Here is a 22375-nt window from a genome sequence, read left to right as displayed (position 1 = left end):
TTGGAAAGAGTTATATAGAAGTCTCATCTCTAGAGCCCAAGTTACCAAATGGTCCTGTAGGGGTTAGCTGGAGGAGCAGTATCCCTGGAGTTTCTGCAGCCCAGGTTGACACAGTGAATACATTCTGCAATATCTTCAGCTCTGAATGAGTGGAGAAAAAAAAAAAAGGAAAAAAAGAGTGAAACATGGCACATTCTAGCAACTGCCTACTGCCAAATAATATTGAAGTACAAGAGATGGATGAATTTGTATTCACTGACTTGATAAGACACGGTAAGAGGAGAGAAATGACCCTTTTTCAGATGTGCTATTTGCTGATGATATTTTATGTTTATACTTGGTGAAACACTGATTTGTTTGCAATATTTCATAAAACTACAAATATATCTGTCTTAGGGGACATGCTTACTGAAAGATTTTATATGAAAAAATTTTATAAAGTGCTGTCATAAATTTGGAATGTCCTATTCTATTCTAAGTTTATAAAAATGAAGGGAATTGTACCATTAGAAAAAGTAACTGCTTTCAGAGACAGTGTATTTGTGAAGCATTGTACCACCATGTTTACTTTTATGTTCAGTATATGGGTAGTATTAAATTTTGGATGTCAGAAGAAAGAGTGCGTGGCATTGTTATGCTCAGATAAGATATATTAATCATTCTTTTCTGTTGTTGTTGCTTCTTTTGTTACCGATTTAAGCCAAGCGATCTAAGGAAACATCGGAGAAAGGTAAGACTCTAGCTTTTTTTTAAGTCAAGAAAGTGCATTCACCATATTCCTCTGCTGTTTAAATCACTAGGTTCCTTCCCACCCATTTCACCCCCTTCACTCCTTGTCACCCAGTCCCCAAACATAATAATTCTAAATTTACCTAAAGAGGCTTGCAGTAGTCCCTACTATTCCAAGAATCAAGGCTCACAAGTGATACTTTGGAGTAGCCTCCCCAGCACACACTTAAAAGAAACACAGTGAAAAACAAGAAAACAAGAAAAACAAGTGGGCATGAGAATTACCTTCAGATGTATTTTGGCCATTTTTAGGAGAAATCAGTCAGACTGCTTGAAATCTTTGGAGTGGTATGAAGTTATTTGCGGAATTGTCACTGAATGTGGGCTTTATCTTTACAAGAGTAGAGACAATCTTCAATTTAAATTATTATACGTTGTGACAAAACCTTTTCTTCCATGCTTATTTTCAAGTACTCTGACCAATCTGTTATCATGCTCCAGAGGGATTGATCTTGTTTATGTCTGTATTTACCTTCCACCTTACCTGAGAATTTTGTTTCATGAATAATCCTGTTTAATGCAAAAAAATTGCTCATGAATAAAGTTATTTTCATGCTTAGACCTTTACTGGATCAACCTGTTTGTCATAAAAGAAATGAATTTCTTCTGCAAATATAGTCTTTGTTCTTTCATATATATACTATAAGCTACCATGTTTAGTCAATCTTGGTTTTTTTTCCCAATAGTCTTTTTAAGAAATAAGAAGCCTTCTTCTTATTATTTTTTTTTTTAAACCTCCTTTAAATCCATAAATGCTTCAGTTCAACTGGCAAATTTCTGAAGCATATGCTGAAAAGCTGATGAAAAGCTCTTCAGGTCTAAATGGTGTATCTCCCCCAGATTGCAGTAGTCGAAGAAGATGGACGTGAAGATAAAGCCACGATCAAATGTGAAACTTCTCCCCCTCCAACACCCAGAGCTATCAGAATGACTCATACCCTTCCTTCTTCATACCACAATGATGCCAGAAGGTAATTATTTCCATAACGTGAGTCAGAACTGAACTTTTGTGTGCTATAAAATGGCCTGATTTCCTCATATTTCTTGTTGGCAATTGCTTCCCCTGCCATAAAGAATAAACTTTTATCTTGGTCTCCTTTGTGAAGATGAAAGTATTTGTCAGTGCTAAAATTGACAAATTCTGTTTTAAGATATAGTTTTGATCTCTACCAGAAGTACTAGAAGTAGGGATCCTGCATTTCCTAGAAAGACAAATATCAGGCTGATTCCTGTATTTATATCAATTGCAAACAAATAGCAAACAAATATTATTATTTATTTCTGGCCCTGTATTACTTTACATAATGCTAAATCAATTAAGGAGCAAGATGGGATTAATTGTTTCAGTTGTGGGAAGTTTATTACTAACTTATAACAAATTCATTTATTTGCACGGCCGCAAGAAGAAAGTAAAAAATGTTAATATGTTATCTGTTCTATGTCTTTATTGTCATTTATAGTAGTTTACCTGCTTCATTGGAGCCAGAAAGTATTGGTCTTGGCAGTGTCAGTAGCAGTCAGGACTCCCTGCACAAAGCTCCAAAGAAGAAAGGAATCAAGTCCTCGATAGGACGCTTGTTTGGTAAAAAAGAGAAGGCTCGACTTGGACAGCTCAGTAAGGAATTAGTGGTACCAAGCCGTGGTCACCACTTCACAATCATTTTTCCTTTTTTAATACGTTCTTCTCCACTTTCCAGTTTGCTTTTTTTTTTCCATTTACTCTGATGGAACCTTGTCATTAGAGACTCCGTTGCTATCAGAAATTATATGTCAGGAGTTTGCTGTGACTTTAACACATAAATGAAAGAAGACTTCTAACACAAATTACAAGTCATTCTCTTCACTGAACCTAGTGCTTCAATACTCTATTAAATTACAGTTAAAATGCTAACAGTGTGTTCTCAAATAATCAAAATAAAAAAGAGGTAAGAGAGTACTAAGTATAATCCCACTCTAAGGGGTATATCTACTATAAAAGGTCCTTGCAAGAAAGTGCATTTGCCTTTCTTGTTGCAGCACACCAGTAGATGTCTACTTGTACCTGTCACTGATGTCCTCACCATACTCTTGCAGTTAGCTATGCTGCCTATGGCAATGCTTTATTTTCCTTGTATTTCTTTTCACCTTCTCCAAGATCTTTGTCTAATTCATGTCTGGGAAAATTTTTCTTCTGAAATGTTCCACAGGACGTGTCCATACCATATGCAAAAGAAAAAAAAAAAACAAAAAAAAACATCAAAACAGTCATGGCATAATTTTATTTAACTAGCTACAGGTAGCAAAAGCAATGGAAAGTGAAGCCTTTAGCACAGTCTCATAGTCTGCATACCCAAACAGGTAATTACATACACATGTTAACACAAACATAAATTTGGTATAGATGTGTCCATAAAATTTCCTAGACATGAAGATGTCTGAGCACAGTTTTGTGAAACACTGATTTTTTACTGCCATGGTGTCCACATAACACCTGTAAAAAAAATTTAAAGGTCTGCAGTAATTGTAAATGGTGGAGTAATACATAGGCCCAAATTAAAAAAAAGAAAAAAAAAAAAAAAACACAAAACCCACCACCACCAATAACAAAACATCTTTGTTCTTATTAATATATATTATCATCACCACTAACGAAACCGTCACTGAAATACTACAGCATAAAGCTAGGTAATATTGGGATCAAAGTATCAGAGTAAAATCAAAGGATTAATTGTTCTCTATTTACACCCCAACTTTTCTCCTCTTTCTCTTGTGTTCTTGTAAAGAAAACCAGCTAATTTCTAATCTTAATTTAAATTCCTTTCTTTTTTCCTTAGTGTGGGAAGAATAAAATTAATTTATTCAATCATCTTCACAGCTTATTTCAGAATCCCATTAATTAGATCTCCCAAATACTCCTGCATGTCACCATCTGCCTGATTTTGTAACTTTAGACTGTGGCTAAATTAATTCTTAATTCACATTTACATTCCATAAAAACAATTGTATTGATACTGATGGCCTAGGTATAATAATCTATGATTTCACAGTAATTTGGGAATACAGAGGACAAAGATGTAATAAATTCGTTGGTCTTCCCTCCAATTATTTTCAGTATGAACAGAAACAAAATAACACCTTGAAAGACTGTCTAAGGAGCAATGTAATCTGGCAATAGATTAATTTCATAATAATACACAAAATGATTAATAAGACATATGTATAATTGGCCAAAGCCTATTTATAATTCCCAACACTAGCTCATGAAATTATAATATTAGCTATTAATGAAGATTTGCAATTATATAAAATTTTTGTGTCATCTATTCTTTAGCTTAAAAGCAAAGTTATTCACATTAAAGAAGCAACACCGGATCCTCCAGTTTTATCACTAGGTTTTTCAAATCCAAGCTATCACTCAACATATTACCTTGCTCAACGTTACCTTCAAAACTTAGTTTCCCACTGATAAACTCCTATTCTTTTCATAATTATTTTCATAATATGCTATCTTTATCATCTCTGTTAAACCATCTGTGTCATTGTTCAAAGGCAAATTTCATGCCTTAGGGTATCTTTCTTAGCATCAAGATTCCATGTTACTAATTTCTTCCAGACGTCTTTTATTTACTGAAGAAGGAGAAAGGAACGTTACAGAGGATGGGAGTGTCTTATTTCATTTTCTTAATTTGTTTGATTTTAACTTGATCCAATCTTCTCTCTTTCGGGGAATAGCACTCTAGACATTCACGTGTTCTTCCCATTTTATGTTTTAAATATTCTAGTCCTTAAGGCAAATAATAAATAAGGGGAAATTTAGCCCCATCCCAGCAAGGTGGTCTGTATGATGTATTCAGCTGGTTAGGAACATTTATCACGGCCATCTACATGCCTGAGGTACAGACAAGCACAATGACCCCATCCACTGCAATGTGCCATAGGTCTTTCACAGGCCCAGATGTGTTTGTTGTGCGATAAAATCTGCTATGCTGAGAATACTTTGCAGTCTGGGATAATCTGTCATCGTTTCATCAGCACGTTTCCCCACTAAGATTAATTAAATAGTGATGGCATTGCTCAATTACGGCCATGAGGCTGAGCCTTAAGGAGGCTGAGAAAAACAGGCAAAAGAGATCAGAGTCCCTTTCTCAAACATTTCTGCTGAACGCAAGGAGGAGGAAACAATTTTTCTTTCTACTTCTTTTCATGTACTAAAAATAAACACCTGCCAGAAGCAGTTCTCCACTACTCCAGATGTCATAGATGACTTTGAAGGAGGATGGAACGGGGATTGAAGAGTTGAGGGAGCCACTGGGAAAGAGCTATGGGAAAATATGTATTTCTTTTCCCTCTTTCAACACAGGAGGTTATATTGAAACAGAAGCGGCAGCACAAGAGTCTCTGGGATTAGGCAAACTTGGAACCCAAGCAGAAAAAGACCGAAGGCTAAAGAAGAAGTGAGTACCGTGTTCATGTCACTTTTATTGTCTCGTGCTTGAATCAAATGTCAATTTTTGTGTTGATTTTATGCAGATGTGTACCAAGAGTCATCACCATCTACTATGGCAATTTTTGACTTACTGTATTTTTTTCTACAGTAAATGTTTTTAAAGCTGCGTATGAAATATAGGAAAAATAGGAAAAAATAGTTTTCAATTGCACTACATTGTTTCATTTGTAAAACACTAAGAGATGCTTTCTATTTCCCATTGTAATTAGTTTTGAGCCTTTTGGTAACAATAGTTCTGAACAAAATAGGAAGGCAGTGAAAAAAAAACATTATAGTGACCTTACTACATGATTTTTTCTGAACAGAGAAAAATTGTTCACATTATCCATTGAACAAGCATTGAACATTGAAGTCAAAGGCGCCCCACAAGCCCTAGCAGCTTCAAATTCTTTTTTTTCCTGTCAGCAAATGGCAACCTCACTGGTTGTTCACCTAAATCATGTAATAATTTAACTGTCTCTGGTTCACCTACTTGTAACACCAGTACATTGGTTGATGGCAGCTGCCAGGAACTAAGGAGAACTATTAAAATAAAGCTTTAAACACAAAAGATACATCTTGGCAGCATCACAGTTTCAGTGTAGTTAGAGGGTGTCTGAGAAAAAAGGTTATATTTAAAAATGAGGTTGAAAATTCATTTAGTAAACAGGTTTTTGTTTCATCCATAATTACTAATTTAGTGCTATTATTTGGATTCTGAAAGCCTGATTTTTAAAACGTGGTGTTTTCTGGTCTCTTTCAGTCTTTTAATGCTCCTTTGCAGTTTCAAGATAAGTTACAATCCAAGGATGTATTTCACTTATTGTTTAAACTTAAATGTAGAATATTTTTAACAACTACTTTTGTGTCAAGTTTGTTTAAAAGCACGTATCTGTGTAACATACAAATCTAAGTGTTCAGTTTAAATCAGCCCCAGTTTAGCAATTAAAGAGCATTCATTGTGCTAGCTGGCAGAGAAGAGTCATTTTCAATTCAACTGAGATACTCAGAATATTCATAGGGTTTTTTTTGGTTGTAAATCTATTATCAATCACTATTTATTAAGAAATATATGGAAGTATAGGGTATATTACTACACCTCTTTATTAGATTTTAGAAAGCATTCCAATGACTATTCAGCAGTCTATTGTTTTTTTTTTTTTTTTGCAACCCCTATTTATATTCAAGCTCTGGAGAATGAAGATAGCACAAAAAGAAAGGGACAAATGTGTTCATTTTGAAAGGACAAATGTCTTCACTTTGTCATATGTTATAGTTATTTAAACTGCATAAGCTAGCCTAACACTTGACACATACTTGACAGTACTTCATACATGATAGTGCCTACCAAGTTTTTAGTCTAGAAAACGTAGGTGTTTAAATAACCAGTTATTAGACTTCTGTCTAATCTCACATAACGAGACTTCCCCATGCCATCTTCTTTTCAAGTCTTTCCTTTTGTTTTTCCTTTTATCTGTCTTCTGTCCTTGGCTCTTTATGGATTAAGTGTAAACAAAATATTCTCTGCTGGAAGGAAAGGAATCTTTCCTTTGTGACCATCACTTGGCTGTGACAGATCATCTGGTCTGAATTGTATACTGTAGTATATGCTATTTACCTGTGTCATTAAGATTTTTTTTTTCACCACTTTAGATTTATCCATATTCATAGCTTCTCACTTCACTATGACTACTTTTAAGATTCCTCTTAATTTACTATCACAGAAATGTTAACATTATATAACAGCTATAGAAGTACTTTAGTATGGGGAAAATGTAATATTTGTGTGAGAGAGATATGTGGGATTCTGCTGAATTGTAATTGCCACTGAGTGCTAATTATCAACAGGGTAGAAGGGAACAAACATTTCATAATAAAGAATGTATTTGCATGTCTTACCTTGGAAAGTATTCGGTTGAGTCTCTCCAAAAAGTCAACTGAATGACAAGTTTGTCTCAGTCGGTCAGATTCAATTTTGCCAATACTTAACGATGCATAACTACCCTTGGAAGTAGCTTTCAATTACATACAACAGCTGTAATATTACTGATTTGGGTAATGCAAATGAGAAAGTAACATTAAAGATGATGCTTATGTATACGATGTCTTTGTAAAAATAATAAGAGGAGGGTGAGAACAATTTTCAGTCTTATGATAGCAGTAAGATTTAAATTTGAGTGTTTGATTCCTTCTTACTGCTGAATAGACTCTACAAATTCCAGAGGCTGGAACAGAAATAGCAGAGCACCTTCTAAGAATTTCTTTGGCTAATTTAGATTAGGATATAAAGTCCCAAAGGAATCAGGCCTACCAGAAGAATAGTTAAAGTAAGGAAGTTTTTCATCATACTTATTTACAGGTCTGGAAGACCTTTACTCATGCTGGCTTTGTTACTTAGGAAACAAATTCAGTGGTCCAAGAGCCTTTTCTAGGAAACAGGAATAATACCTCAGTGTTGAACTTGTATTTCTCCCTTACACACAGAACTCGTGTGAAATGGTTTTCATTTGTGTTAGCAGCTCAATCAACTTCTCTTTCACTTCAGTGGTAGAACTCATAGATGCAGGAAAGCTAGGATTCTGCCCTTGATGTGAAACCAAAGTTAGGACTCATCACTGCAACTAGAACACCTCAAAGGACTTAGTAGCTTCATAAAGCTCATGTAAGGTTTAATTTACCAGATTTTGAAGTTAGGTTTGAGTTAATGAGTTAAAAATTAGATAGATGCAGTTCCTGTTAAAATGTATTTATTTTGTTTGAAATAACCTCTTAAGTGAAAAAATGCCTTAAAACGCTAAACTTGTAATTTTGTATTTCTGAATGTATTCAACTCTATCATTAATTCAGTAAGTATGCCCCCTTATTTAAGGATGAAGATGCATGTTGTTTCACTCCATAATCTGCTGCAGCCTGTAGGTGCTAATGGCCCCCAGGTATCCTGATGACCTGCTCCTGGAACAGCAAGCACATGCACTGACCCTGCACTGGCTTCATGGAGTTACAAACACTGTAGTGTGTTAATGCTATTTTAGCAGGATTCGTACGCATCACTTAGATTCTTGATTAATACATTTCACTTGAGAGAGTTTCCTGAGATCGTATGATATCTCCAGAAACCAAACCCTCTCCAGTAATAATGATGTAATTAACCTAAATTTTAAAGTTTTCTTGTTTCTTCCTTAGAAGATGTTATTAAGATGTTACATTTCTTTCAGTTTCAATTGACTACTTCATTAAAATGTAATCATCGGTTTGCTTCAGTGATATGCTAAATTTAAAGGCGTCAAACAAAAATCTCTTTTGAATCAACATTTGCATATTGCAGTAAATGTATCCATAACAAGTTTTTCTTCCTAAAGCATCAAGGACAAACTAAGGAAGCTGTATAGATTTTTTTTTTTAAATATAACCTCATCATATTCCTCAAGTAATCTGAAAAGAAGAGGTTAGGATGCTTCAGTCATCCATAAATGTTTACTCTCAGACCTGAAATACATGATAGGTCTAGCTATTACTAAATTTTGTATGTCTTAGGTAGCACAGAAGTTTGAATGGGTTCTGCTTTGCCTTTCAAATTGCAAAGTGCCAGTAGTTCAAATCCTTTTCAAGTGTTTGATTTGATCTGCAACAATATGCAGTGTATCTTCTCATATTTCAAAAACGTATGTGTTATTAGGCATTTATTGCTGGTTTCACATGTACTCCACAGTACAATGTTTCTTAGAAATGAAAAACTAGGAAGCTTGGAAATGAACATTTTAAAATTTAAAACAATGAAACCACCCGACCTGAAAATAAAAGGCATCAGTGCTTAGATACAGGTTTGCCTGGAAATCATTACATCATCAAATTCAAAACGATTATTATATTTTTGAAAATGTTACTTTTAAGCTTTTACTTATAGCCAACCTGGCTCTCAGCATTGAAGGAAGGCTATGTTTATTTCATCCTTTGCAAAGGGCCAGCATAAGGCAAGGTTTGAAAGGGATTCAGATGCTGCATAGTCCTAGATTGCCAAATAGATTTGACCTTGTGCGTGCTGCTAGAACAGTTAGAAATTTGTCTATGCCATCACTTTCCCATTTATCCTAAATGCTATATATAAATTATGTTCGTGAAGAAAATTTATGTGCAAGTCAGCTAGCTATTAACTGGGTCATTCTGACAGGATTCTGGCTCAAAAGCAGCCAAATCTACAAATGTATTTATATAAATGTTAGTGCAACAATCATTACTTACTTTGTAGCTGCAGTGAATTCACTCACTGTGTCATGACATGACCATGCCATCTGGCCCTGTTAGAATGAATCAAGAGCAGAGCGTTCAACTTTCATTTTTCTTCCAGTATTTGTTTGATTGGATAAGAATCTCTTAGTTTTCTTTTTATTTCTTTTATTAGCATAATAACATAAATCCTTTAATTCCACATCTGCAAGACAAGCTTAAGACGTAAGATTTATATCTTCCAAGGAAAATCAAAACAAAAAAGAAAAATTTCCTATGAACCTAATTTGGGGAAATTTATTCCACAGGTACAGGTTGTGTTTGCAAGATGCAAGTTCCTAACATCTATTAGACTGCAGAAAAGCCTAGATATGCCAGAACACATGCATACATATATTCATGAACAAACCTCTGTACAATCAAGACCTCAGTAATTCTTATACATACAGTTACTGTGTAAAATAAAATCTGTTGTATGCGTGGCCTTCTAATTGACCTGAAAGAGCTGCAATGCAAATAAGTCTCAACTGACTACAGTAATGAACATATCAAGCACCAGTATATTCTGTATTAATAGAAGAGCATCAGTTTCCTTCTAACTAGAATCAGGGTTGATAAATTCTGATAAACTCACTTGATAAACTGGATAAATTCCTAATAATGCTAAAGTCCTCATGATGTTTTTCATTTTTAAATGTTTTCTTTTTAAATGCTGAATACACATTCAATAAAATTGATAAACATATAAAATAAAATAGAATATTGGGGCTTAGATTTGCCTATGGAAAATTGAACCCATCAGTAAGCTACTTGAAAATATGTGAAGGTGGGCCTTTTAATGAAATACAAGTTTGAAACACTGTAGTCATCACTTAGATTCTTTTTAATCCACACAGTGCCACTTTAATTAGGTCTAATATGTGCAATTGAAATTAGAACTTGATATGATGTATTTTTTAATACAAGTAATATCTGTCCTCTGCATTATACAAATGGCTGTTTCCAATGACTTTCTTAATTGCACACATTTCAAAAAAATGAATCCAATTGAATTAATTAAGGTCTTTTTCTGTGCCATCCATCTAATGTTCCTGAATACTTAATGCTTGTTAAATACTATTATGTCCTAAACGTACGTGATTTATTTTCCAGTGGTAACTCTTAAGGATATATTTAGGTTAATGCCGTTTTTTTCCCTATTTTTGCTTACAGCATCTTTAGAAAAATTCAAACTTAGCATTAAATTTCTTTCTTCCCTCCTCATCAACCAGAAATTACCTTATATAGTTGGCTTTCAGATGGCTCTTTAGTACTTTCTCCCTTTCTAGCAAACAATACTCTGTTCAGTAGCTGTTATTTTCTGTTTTCCCATTCCAGTAGAGGAGGGACTGATTTTCAGCATTCTGATGAAATCATTGATTGTATGCTGTAGCTACCATGGTTTTGCCATGGCTGGATTGGGTTCTAGTCCTTCAGATATACGTAAATATGATTTTTTTAATTTTTTTTTTTTTGCCAAATATATTTTCACTCCTTACTTGAATGAAAAATTCTTTGCAATAGCCAGTGAAAGCTTTCACAACATTAAAATTGTATCTTTCTATTAAATTAGGTACTGTACTTGGGGAATTCCTTCCTATTGTAGCGTTACGAGCGTAGAGGATTGTTAAATCTTACTCTTATTACTATAAAGATGAAGAAACTGAAACAATGCATTGTGTCTGAAAGAACATCATAAATAATATCTATATTGAACTCATTTTAAAAGGAAACTGAATTTTTAAAATAATATTTTTATGCTTTGTCAAGAGTTTTTTATTCTTTTCTCCATACAACTTATTTCAACTATTTACATTTTCTATTCAAGCAAAATCTGACAAAGCCCAATTCCCTGCCTTATCAACACAGGCGTATCAACTGCAATTTGAGACTTCTTGACAAATATAAACATCTACTTGCAAACATGCAGCTGATCTCCTGCAGATGCAAATATCAGTTCCAATTAACTGTTTAAGGGAAGAGTCTACTAAACACAGCAGCAGAAAAAAATACCTACATGTCTTTAGTATACATCTGAGGGAAATTGTTATCTTCGTTCAATAAAATAGTAGTGAAGTTGTTGACTTATGAAAAACTGAGTTCAAATTTAAAGATCCATTTCTTTCTCTAGCATTTTATTTTTCTATGGACAAAATGCTCAGGAAACAAGAAGATGATCCTTGATCCTCTGATGTAATAGGGAAGACAGTCTGCAGGTCCCTTAACTTACACTAAGGCAGCTGAGAACTTCCAACTGACTGAAGCTGCCAACAAATTGATCACATTCTGGTTAGTCTTTTTTATTACTCTCTATCCATATCCAAAGGAGTATTCAGAGGAAGATGTAGGATACAGTTTGATAGACTTTGGAAGGTCCAAAATGAAAGGCAAAAGAGTTCAAGTCAGCCAGTACTTCTTTCTCAGTAGAAAATAAAGATGATGGAATTTTGCCCTCAAAATCATGAGGATGCATATTCAATCTTAATGGTCCCTCCAACACACCTGGTAATTGCTTGACTAGTTTTCTAGTCCTTTATTTATATTCCATACCTTCACTGTCCTCCCATTTCTTAATTTTCCTTTCTTAAACTATCTTCGTATGACTTTGTTATTTGTTTTCATTTACTTTTCTGTCTTGTATTTTTTCTTCTCTCTCACAGCTGTTCTGCTTCTCACACACAAACACAGAAACAAAATTCAAGATCTTGGAACCAGCTCGCTGCTAAACTTACTGAAATGAATACAACATCTTTGTAATTAATCAGAGCACAGGCATTTCACTTCAAAGTTTTCTTCTATAGCTGTACCTACCAAACCCTTTTATATCTCTGTAAATCAAGAGTTAATAGAAATATAATTTAATTCTGAGATATCTGGATTTCATTCAGGCATATAATTTTCTTTTTACGATGGCAATTAGAGGATGTTGAAGAAATTTTATTATCGATGCATCCTGGTTTCTCGTACAGGTACCGTTATCAATTATACTGGCAAAAATAGGTTACCTAGAGGGAAAAACACTCAAACCAGAATGAAATTATTCCAAACAGAGCAGCAAACTTTAAGTTAAAAATCTACTCCACATTAACCATATTTACAGACCTTTGGTACAAATATGTTTTGTAGATGCACTTTGCTGAGTTGATACCTAATAAATAACCAACATCAGTTTAATAAAAATCTCATTTTGAAAAATGTGTCTGTTCTTCAAAAGAACACATAATTTTTAAAATATTAAGAGACCATTTAGAAAGATTTTGGTAATTGTAATACTGCTATTATTTTATCTATCATATGGTTTCTTTATGAACTACTGTATATTCATTAACATTTATGTACTTTTTTTTTTTTTTCCATTCATCTCTCTTCATCTCATGAAAAGCATATCTGGGTAAGTTAAAACACCATGGCTGCTGAACATATTCATTTTCAGCACCATGTTTGTATTCTATATTTTGTTCTTATTTCTTCTTTTTCTCTTCTGTTTTCTTTTTCCTTTTTTTTTTTAATTTTTATTTTTCTTCTGTTACTCCTGTATAACAATATCATGCAGAAAAATGACCCAAATGAAACTTTTCAAAGTATTGAAAGCACACAGAAATTTAGGACTTGTTCCTGCAAGGCTGAACATAATGAAGAAACTATTTGTAAGTAACTGCTGCAGAAGTTCTTAAACGCATTTTGGGCAGTCTCAAGCCCAGAATTATAAAGACATTTAAAGTTTAAGTCAGTGGAAAAATCACAACAGAAATGGCCCAAAATACTAAAGACATTTATTCATATATATTTTGCTACACTAAATCCCGGAGGACTCAAACTCCCAAACACTTAAGTAATCCAGAAAACATTCTTTTTTCCTTTTTAAGCCCTCATGCTATATAGCAGTACAGTAATATTTCATTTTGCATAAGCCTTTACTTTTTTTCGCCAGTTTTTTTTTAAGTTTTTTTTTTTTTTTTTAATTGTTACCCTTATATCAAGTTTAAAATTTCTAACTCCTCTTTTATCTACCATACAAATGTTATTTCTTCTTGAATTACTTGCAGAGCTTAGGGAGAAAATTTCTTGCATTCAAACAATGTTTCAGCTCTCACTTCCTGAAGGCTGGAAAGACAGAAAAGCTTGAAGGGAGCAGGGTTTACCACATTAACTAGTGTAAATTAGTATGTATGATTAAATTTATGATGTAAATTAGAATGTATGATTATGAAATGGCTTCGTAAAATTAGACTTGGTAAGATTTAATCAACCTGGGAATTCCAGGCATCTCTAATTTAGAGCACTACATAAAGATTGCAAGGTTATACATTGTGCAAGTCTGTTTATTCCACAAGTGTTTTATTTTTTTCATAGTCACTCTCTGTAGGTCTAATTTTCAGGGCATAAATTAAGCATTCCTAGATACGTATCCCTTAGCTTAATGTATGCCTTCAGTTAAAGAATGTCCCCCCTTAGCTTGCAAAGACTTATTATGTACACATGCATGGAACAATAAGAGTTAAATCTACTTTCCTAATCTGTATTGTATTGCGCTAAACTTAAAATTGAATTTCTTCATTTTATAAATTTAAAACCTTCTATTTGTTAGTTGCTTCTTGATTCAGGCCTGTTTTCATCTCTCAGTCATTCTTTGCTGAAAACTTCTTAAAAGTTTACTTTACAAAAACTTTTGTAAAGATGGAAATTGAATTTTGCCCATCATTTTGCCCTCCTATTATGTGCAATATCAAAAAGGAGGAAGAATGAGAAACGAGTTCAAATGATTTAAAAGTCAGGTTCCCTGATAGCCAAAGTTGCATCCAAATTTTACTCGGTGTTTAACTACTGTAGTCTTTAGAAGTCAGATGCATCCTTTCAGATTAAATTAAATCGGTATTATACAGCAATATCATGTCTGAGTCTTTTATTTTTTTTTCCCCTACTTCATTGTTTAAAAATATTTATAGCCCTGCAGGAAAAATGCAGATAAAAAACTTATTTGCCTTAGACATTTAATGCAATTATTAATTTATATAAGTGCAATTATTAATTTACATAAGTGCAGCTAATCTCAACCATCTTATTTTGTCATCTGATGACACTACCCTCATGATTCTGGTCTCTTACAAATATTTAGGAAAAGGCAGTACAAAAGATAAAACTTAAATCTTCATTTCAATTCTTTAGAAATCTTCTGTCCTAAATTTTGGTGTTCTTGAATGCGAGTAGATTAGCTTTGGCAATGCTGTACAAATGAGAGACAGATGTGTTTAATCTTACCTTGAAATTATAGAATTACTCAGGCAAACAGTATATCTTGTGTGCATTTATCTTCTAGAAAACAGTTGTTTAGTATTTGGTTGTAAACTAAATATTTCAGTATTTCTGATGATAATAACACTGATGGTAGCAATAATAACAATAATAAGAGAGTCTGCAAGGCAAACTCTTCCACTTGTCTTTTTGAGAAGGCATTTTATAAGTTCATTTTATGGGATCCAAATCACCCACTGGCCAAAATTTCTAGATAAATTCTGCTTCTATTTTACTATTGTTATTTGGTCTTGATTTCACTGTGCCTTGTTTTCAGTTTATCTCACATTTATGCTTACATTTTAACTGAGTTATTATAATATGCATAATATAACATTCCTGAAGACTCTTCTTGTGAACCTACTAGAACTTTCACAGTAAGTGCTATTACTTGCAAAAATAAGAAGATCTGTGTTGAAATACTTTTTATATTCAAGTTTCTTCATGACAGCATTAGGGTCCAGTTTCTGTAATATATGGAGTGTTTGGATTATACATGTCCAAAATTTTAGGCTGTTATTTCTTGTTTTGCCTCATGGTGAGAAGCTCCATCTTCATGAAGAAAATTGAATGTCATTGAATGACATGCTTTAAATCAAGATTTTCTTAACTTCCCACACAAATTCTATTTGAAGAACAGTCTTATTTTTAATAAGGTTCCTTGAGTTTTATGTGATGAGTTGGTAAGGGCTTCTGATACGGAACTAAAATTACCCCTGTGTAATGGAAGAATATATGAGAAATAGAAAATGTCAAGAATAACATAATTCTGGTCTTATAATTTTTCCCTTCTCTGCATCTGTGTACCCTTCATGTCCAGAGGGATGTTGCAGCATTCATAGTCCTCATGACATAAAACAGTTATGCGCTACATTATGTGGTATGTAGTTGTTCCTGGTGCGCATAAGAGTGATGCTAAAGAAAATGGGTCAACATAAAAGTATTAAGAAGTAATTCTGGAGAGAATTAAATCAGTGCTGGGAAAGCAAGTCCACTTGTCTGCCACATAACTCTGCAACACAGTGTGGCATTTTTCTTTTCTGGCTTGTAAAATAAAAAGCGAGAGAAAGAGAGAGAACAGACCACATTCTGAGGCACTCAAAAAACAGATGAATATAAACATCTCTCAAATTTTGGGAAAATGCTACGTAGTCAATGTTCATGTAATTTCCTTACTTTGCAAAACATGACTTGGGGTAACAATGCATTTTTTTAAGTAGCATATTGCTGTTAATTCCACAGTGGAAAAGGATTTTATTCTTGAACAATAATAATGTTATATTGAAAAATATGGCATTAATTTGGAATTCATTCCAGTAGAAGTGAGTGGTTTAAAGCCTTATCTGCCAAATAATACCATTTCTAGTAATGCTTAATTAATGTCAATTCTCCCTTATCAACTTGTTTTCATATGGTGCCAAAAAACTAAATGTGTATGGAAATAATTACATTTTAATTCCTTACCTCCTTACCAGTACAAAGTGGACACACTGTAAGATGTAGTACTTTATTGTCAGCCTTAGGAGAATATCCCTACATTCCCCTGCAAAGCATTTTCAACATTAGAGAAACTGTACCATGCTATTCACTGTCTCTAATCTTTGTATTTGTAGTGAAAGGAAGGGGGAGTGACAAGCTTATGTAGTTTATTTCTCCTCCTCCTGTGATCAGTTGTCTGGTTTTGTAAGGAGAATAGCACTACAGTTGCCACAGTCGTATCTGGATACCTTCTCTTTTTTTGGCTCAGGAAGCCACTGACTAACCTGAAAGCACTTCATTTCATTCTGTCTGTTCTAAAATACTCAGATTCTGTTCTAAAATAAGCAGATTACCCGATTCATTTTTCTTAGGATTTGTACTATTGGTCAAAGCAATACATGTTTTTTCCGACATGTAATTTGCAATTTATTTTGGTAGAACTGAATTCCAAGAACTTCCTATATTACTTCGTATCCAAAGACAATTTGCTATGACTGACAACTAAAGAGTATCTCTCTTAGTCAGGAGATGGAAACTCCTAGTTCTGATTTAGAAATTGTAGGTTCAGGTGATGCAGAACTCATGATTTATATGAACAAATAGTCAAAGCACACTGTTTTTAAAAGAGTAAAATATAATTTAAATGATCTTTAATATTGGAGAGGCATTTAAATGAAACATCCTAGGGAAGGAAATGCAAGTTTGAAGCATGAAATTATTTTCAAGGGAAAGAAATATTACAAAAAATCCTTTCAGTATTCCACATAAATAAGTGAGGCTCAGGCCTAATGGTGACTGTATTCCCTGTGCATGGCTGAGAAGAGAATTTCAGCTTTACACTAGATGTATTTTCAAACCAAAGCTCTTTTTTCCTACAAGCCAAGACCCTTTGAATTATGTGTTTATCATACTGTAGTCTTTAGCTATAGCATAGTGTCTTATTTCTGTTCCCATTTTCTTCAGGCAGAATCAATAACTGCAGCTATATTTTCCTTTGGCTGAGTGAGCCAGACTGCCTCTGAAGTAGAAGTGCTCTCCCACTCATGAAAGGTGCATTGAGTAGTGTTCGGCATACAAAACAAGCCTCAGGCCAACTCAGATGCTGCAAAGTCACAGGAAGCTCCCTAGAAATACTTAAATTATGGTTCCAATATAAGGAAGGTAACTTTTTTTTATGGACATGAGAACTTAAAGAGACAAGGCACCTTCTGCAGCACCTCAGTTCCTGAGGCCACACAAGGATTTAACACCAAATTAAAGGAATAAGCCACAAGTTCTTCCTGAACCTCATTTCCTTGGAGACCATATGCTGCTGCTGTCCTGCTCTGAGCAGAAGACTCTCCCAAATAAGTGGCCAGTGGCCCTCAAAATCATTATTTCCACCTTATTTATTTATTGTGATAGCCAGCTCAGTTCTTTCAGATGTGATGGGTAACGAGAAATACCCCAGATAAGGAAAAATCTAGAATCAGGTTCTTCTGATGGTGGTGATTCCAAGAGACTTTAGGCCAGAGAGAAGGAGCTGCACCCTGGGCTTGGGCTGGCTTTAGAGAAGGACAAATCCCTGTGGGGATCTGTAGGGTCTGTATTTTGCCCTGGGATACTGAACCCAGACAGATGAGGAGGGGTAGCTTCAAAGACTTGGCTCTCCCTGAGGACAGCTATGCCAGCTAGCAATCCTGCTGGCCCCAGGAGATCTGCCATCTCCTTGGGGTGTTGAGGGATGGCCAGGCTAGATCGCAAGCACCCTGCAGAGATATCTCTTGGGGAAAACTGAACACAAATTCCCCATCTGCGGATATCTGAGATGTGGTTGTTTGCTGATAGTCGCCATACCTCAGCTCTGCTTTACTAAGCAACGAGTATATGCCTCTATTGGCCCACACTGCTGGTCTTTCTGGGAGTATGGGACTCTCCAGCTATTGAAGGTATAACATCACATTTGGGTGCCCAAGTAGCAAGTCTTTCTCATCTTACAGAGGACTGTGCCATCATAGGAAGCAAGGGTAGCTCTTCAGTGTCTTGGACAGGCAGGTGGCAGCGGATCAGCTAAAGAGCTGTGCTGCAAAAGATGTGTAGGAGGAGAAGCTAAATAAGCTTCAGTAAAGCTGTCAAGAATCTGTACTATTGTACATTACCACAGCAGCAACATAGAAACTAAAGCAGTTGTCTTTCTATTAATGCTCAGAGTGAGGGATTTAAACACATTTGCAAAATTGCTGTTTGAGTTCCATGTTTTTACTAAAGCCCAATTGTCTCAATCTAGCCCCTTTGCAGTGCAAAAATCCCCAAAGCAGCACTCCTTGTAAGATCATTCAATTGCTTTTATCTGCTGTGATTTTGCAGTACATATACTTGAAAGCCTGCTTAGGCAGTGAAGAATTGCCGAGGGATAACTGAACCACAAAGGCTGTAGTAATAACAGAGGACAAAGCTGGAGCTATAATTCCAAGATTTCCTTGTTGGGTGGGAATGTAAGCAAATTTTAATACTCCATTAGCATAGTCCCTATCTAATTTTGTTTTCACCACACCTTATTGCTGAGAGCAATCTTTTGTGTTTTGCTCAGTAGGAAACTGCTGAGAATATGTTGTTAAAAATCAGGAAATAGAAACTACTTACAGAAGGACCACTTCTGCTATGCCACCACCACAAAGGGACTTTTACTCATGCTACCTAATACAACGGTGCTCAGTTAGACGCCTGGTCAAGCAGTTGAACACATTGAATATAGAACATTTTCCTGACAGTGTGGCTGACAGAACTATACTTTACAAAATATTTAACACTACTGTATTACAAGTGCGTTTTAAGCTTTGAGAGTGGTACTTTTGCCACAGTTTTTTATACACATTCATTGCAGTCCAAAGAAGCTGCAGAGGCAGTAGTTGGATTGGTATCTGTTCAGTTCTGTAAAAGTATATCCATACGTATGTATAAAATTGAGAAAGCAAATTCTATAATCATGAAAACATGTACCTCAGTAAACCACATGGATTTTCTTTGTGTGTAAACAAGACAAAAACTAATAATGTGCAACTACAAAATATTTAACCAACTCTTTATTAAACATGGATGGCTTATTTAAGATGCAGAACATTGTATTCCATTCCATTCTTGTATTCCAGAGGCCACAAAATTGTACATGGCCAGTCCAACAAGGTTTTGTGTTTCAAACACAAAGAACCCACAGATTCTGCTGCATTACATCCAGTCTTAGCTAAGATCTGAAAGCTGGCCATTTGGGGACATTTCGAGTAATGACCAGACCACAGCTAAACTAGGCTCAGGAGGAATCCCAGAATTTTCCATTTCCCAATGTCTTCTATTGTCTGAGAATAGAGAATACCCCACATCTTTATTGCTTCAGATCAGTACACATAGAAACTTTTTGTATGTTAGGTGACAAAATGCACAAAGGACATCAAAATTCACTAAGGAAAAAAAAAGTTAGGAATAGAGTAAGGAATATGTTCAAGCAAGAGAAGGAGCTATAATGTTCATTGTGAATTCTGTGCTTTTTCTATGCCTGTCATTGTGCTTCACTGTTGTTACCCTTAATGATGAGGCACGGTTGCATCTGTATTGTCTTTATGCACAGCTCTGCATATTTAACAGCTTTTGATTCATTTTTAGACATGAACTTCTGGAAGAAGCTCGGAGAAAGGGTTTGCCCTTTGCCCAGTGGGATGGGCCTACGGTGGTCGCCTGGCTGGAAGTAAGCACTTCTCACACTGGTGGGCCACTTCTTTACCTAGATATCATTCCAAACAGAAGGAATTGTTTATTTTTCACTTTCACCTGAAATGTGGGAGATGCAGATTGAAATCCTTATGACAGGCACTTCCTTCATCTCCACCATCAGTTGAGGTGCTGAGGGCTATCCTTTATTTTGAGGGTGTATATGAATGGAATTTGGAATACATCCAGAGAAAATTCTTCAGCAGAAGTCTCTACCAATTTTGACAAAAATCAATTTTAGTTTTAGGTGAAAGAACTACTTGAAAAACACCTACCCAGACCCTGGGGGAACATGAAGGCAGAATGTCAGGATGTTCTCATACATTATAGACAATCACTTCTACGTGGCGCCAGCTCTGTGCAGAGACAAGCTCTTTGTTGGCTAAAGCTGTAGCATCTGTTCTTCGTCTGCACCGAGTGTCTCCATGTATTCCTAACTATTCTCATGTCTGATCATCAGAAATAATCTGCAGAACTTTTCCCTGCAACTAGAAAAAATAGCCCCGCTTCAAAGCTTTGACAGAAGCATGTTCAGGGAATAAGTAAGGAGTGAGGAATGAAAGAAGCTGACATCTACAAAACTTCCACTTCACATTTTATTTGAAGGTTCCTAATGAAAAAGGATGAAATGAAAACCGCAGAAAGGCTGTTCAAGCATTCAGACATAACCTTGGAAAATGGGATGATATCTTTCTTCCAGAAAAACAAACTGCTATCAAGGAACATTTGTTAATTTGGCTGGCAAATGACTTTTCTGGGAAGTATGACAGTTGTGTAGCCAGATTTGTATCAGTCAGAAATATTCACTATTACAGTGACAACTGTAATACTACAATTACTGGTAAGGTGCACAGCAAAGGTCTAAGCGTTTCCAAGTACTGTAAACAGTTTGTCCCTTAAAGTCCTCCACTGTGATGTAAAATGTGGGGATATTTCTGGCAATTTAAGTTCTGATTTTTTTTTTTTTTTTTTAATTTTTATTTTTTGCCTTGATTCTTAGCTGTGAAAGATATGCTTCCCAATGCCTCAGAGAGGTGTTATAAAGAAAAATTGATGTCTCTGAATTTCTGGGGAAACGTAATGAGAGTAGCACAGCAAAGCTCATGCAAAAGGTTATGTTGCAGTATCCAGTGCAAACTGTGTCCTGATGATAAAAATATATGAGGCAGAAGTGTTGGATTTATTCAGTGAGCATCAGTGCATTCAGCCATCAGATAGACACTGTGTGCATTCCATACTCTCCTGGGGAAAATGTAATGTGTGACCCTGGGAATACAAACTGAAATTAATATTAAAGGAGCCAAAGGGCCAATTTGAAGTAGTGGATGTGATTGCAGTTGTGATGTGTCCAAACTTTTCAGGGCTCAACTTCTCAGCATTAGCATTTATTCTGGTCATTTGTAGGTAGCACAGACATAGCTGAGATATATTTTAAGAACTGTGACTTTTCTTAACTAAAGAAAAGTGTATCAGTCTTGAACTGTGCCTATGTGTGAATTCTATACTGTAAATGTATCCTATTTTTAGGGACTGTTCTCATCCACCTTCATTTTCTGATAGGGACAGCTGTTTGTTAAAGAAGTAGTTTACCTAATGAGCAGCAAACACATGAATCTGTTTCTGCAGAGTGAATAACTCCCAGTGTTCATGCATCTCTGCTTTTCAAGCGCAAATATGAAAAAGAAATAATTAAAGGGAAGTCAAATTAAATGGAAGTATTAAATATATTTTAAGTCTATATGTAGTTTCCACATGGGTCTTTGTTTAAGTGCAACTGTATATCACAGAATCACAGAATGTCAAGGGTTGAAAGGGACCTCAAAAGATCATCTAGTCCAATCCCCCTGCTGGAGCAGGAACATCTAGACCTAGTCACACAGGAATCTATGTAAATCTTGTTTTCATTTTTTATTTTCAAGAAGCTTTTTATGTCATTGCAACTAAACTGAGATTAGATCATATTTTCCAGGTTCAGACTAGAATATTCACTATTTTGCTGCACAGCGGAAATCTCACATTACACTTTGTGCTTCCCAGTGCCAGTGGCAAGAACTATGTTCTAAAAAGATCCAAAATGTCACCTAGAGTTAAGTACCTAGATAAGTCGTTCTTTGTTTTCTGTTGCGCTATCCTCAGAATCTCAGTGGTTACGGCATTTGCTGCCTACATGTGCTTCTCACACTTTATAGTATAATGTATTTCACACCATGACAAAAACTTCCAATGTGTATGTAGCCCTACTATGGAATTACCTCTTTTGGGAGCAAAGATGTGTAGACACTGATAGTCATATCAGTGAGGAAGCTCAGAAGACATGGCAGAATTTGTACTGAGTACGTTCCAAGA

The 22375-nt window shown here is 35.1% G+C and overlaps 1 protein-coding gene across 8 annotated transcripts in view; it reads left to right on the top strand.

Annotated features, from left to right (window-relative positions):
• Nucleotides 1-22375, top strand: part of PPFIA2 (PTPRF interacting protein alpha 2) — a 288180-nt gene that overhangs the window by 248900 nt on the left and 16905 nt on the right. For all 8 annotated transcript variants that reach the window (XM_048934182.1, XM_048934184.1, XM_048934181.1 and 5 more), the window contains 5 exons: nucleotides 701-730; nucleotides 1630-1760; nucleotides 2250-2404; nucleotides 5129-5222; nucleotides 19925-20006. In XM_048934182.1, coding sequence (XP_048790139.1) covers nucleotides 701-730; nucleotides 1630-1760; nucleotides 2250-2404; nucleotides 5129-5222; nucleotides 19925-20006 — 492 coding nt within the window. The remainder of the gene's footprint in view (nucleotides 1-700; nucleotides 731-1629; nucleotides 1761-2249; nucleotides 2405-5128; nucleotides 5223-19924; nucleotides 20007-22375) is intronic.

This window comes from Lagopus muta, chromosome 1, assembly GCF_023343835.1.
Source record: "Lagopus muta isolate bLagMut1 chromosome 1, bLagMut1 primary, whole genome shotgun sequence".
Classification (NCBI taxonomy): domain Eukaryota; kingdom Metazoa; phylum Chordata; class Aves; order Galliformes; family Phasianidae; genus Lagopus; species Lagopus muta.
The sequence above is the reverse complement of the archived record's forward strand: the minus strand, read 5'-3'. Positions and strand labels throughout refer to the sequence as shown.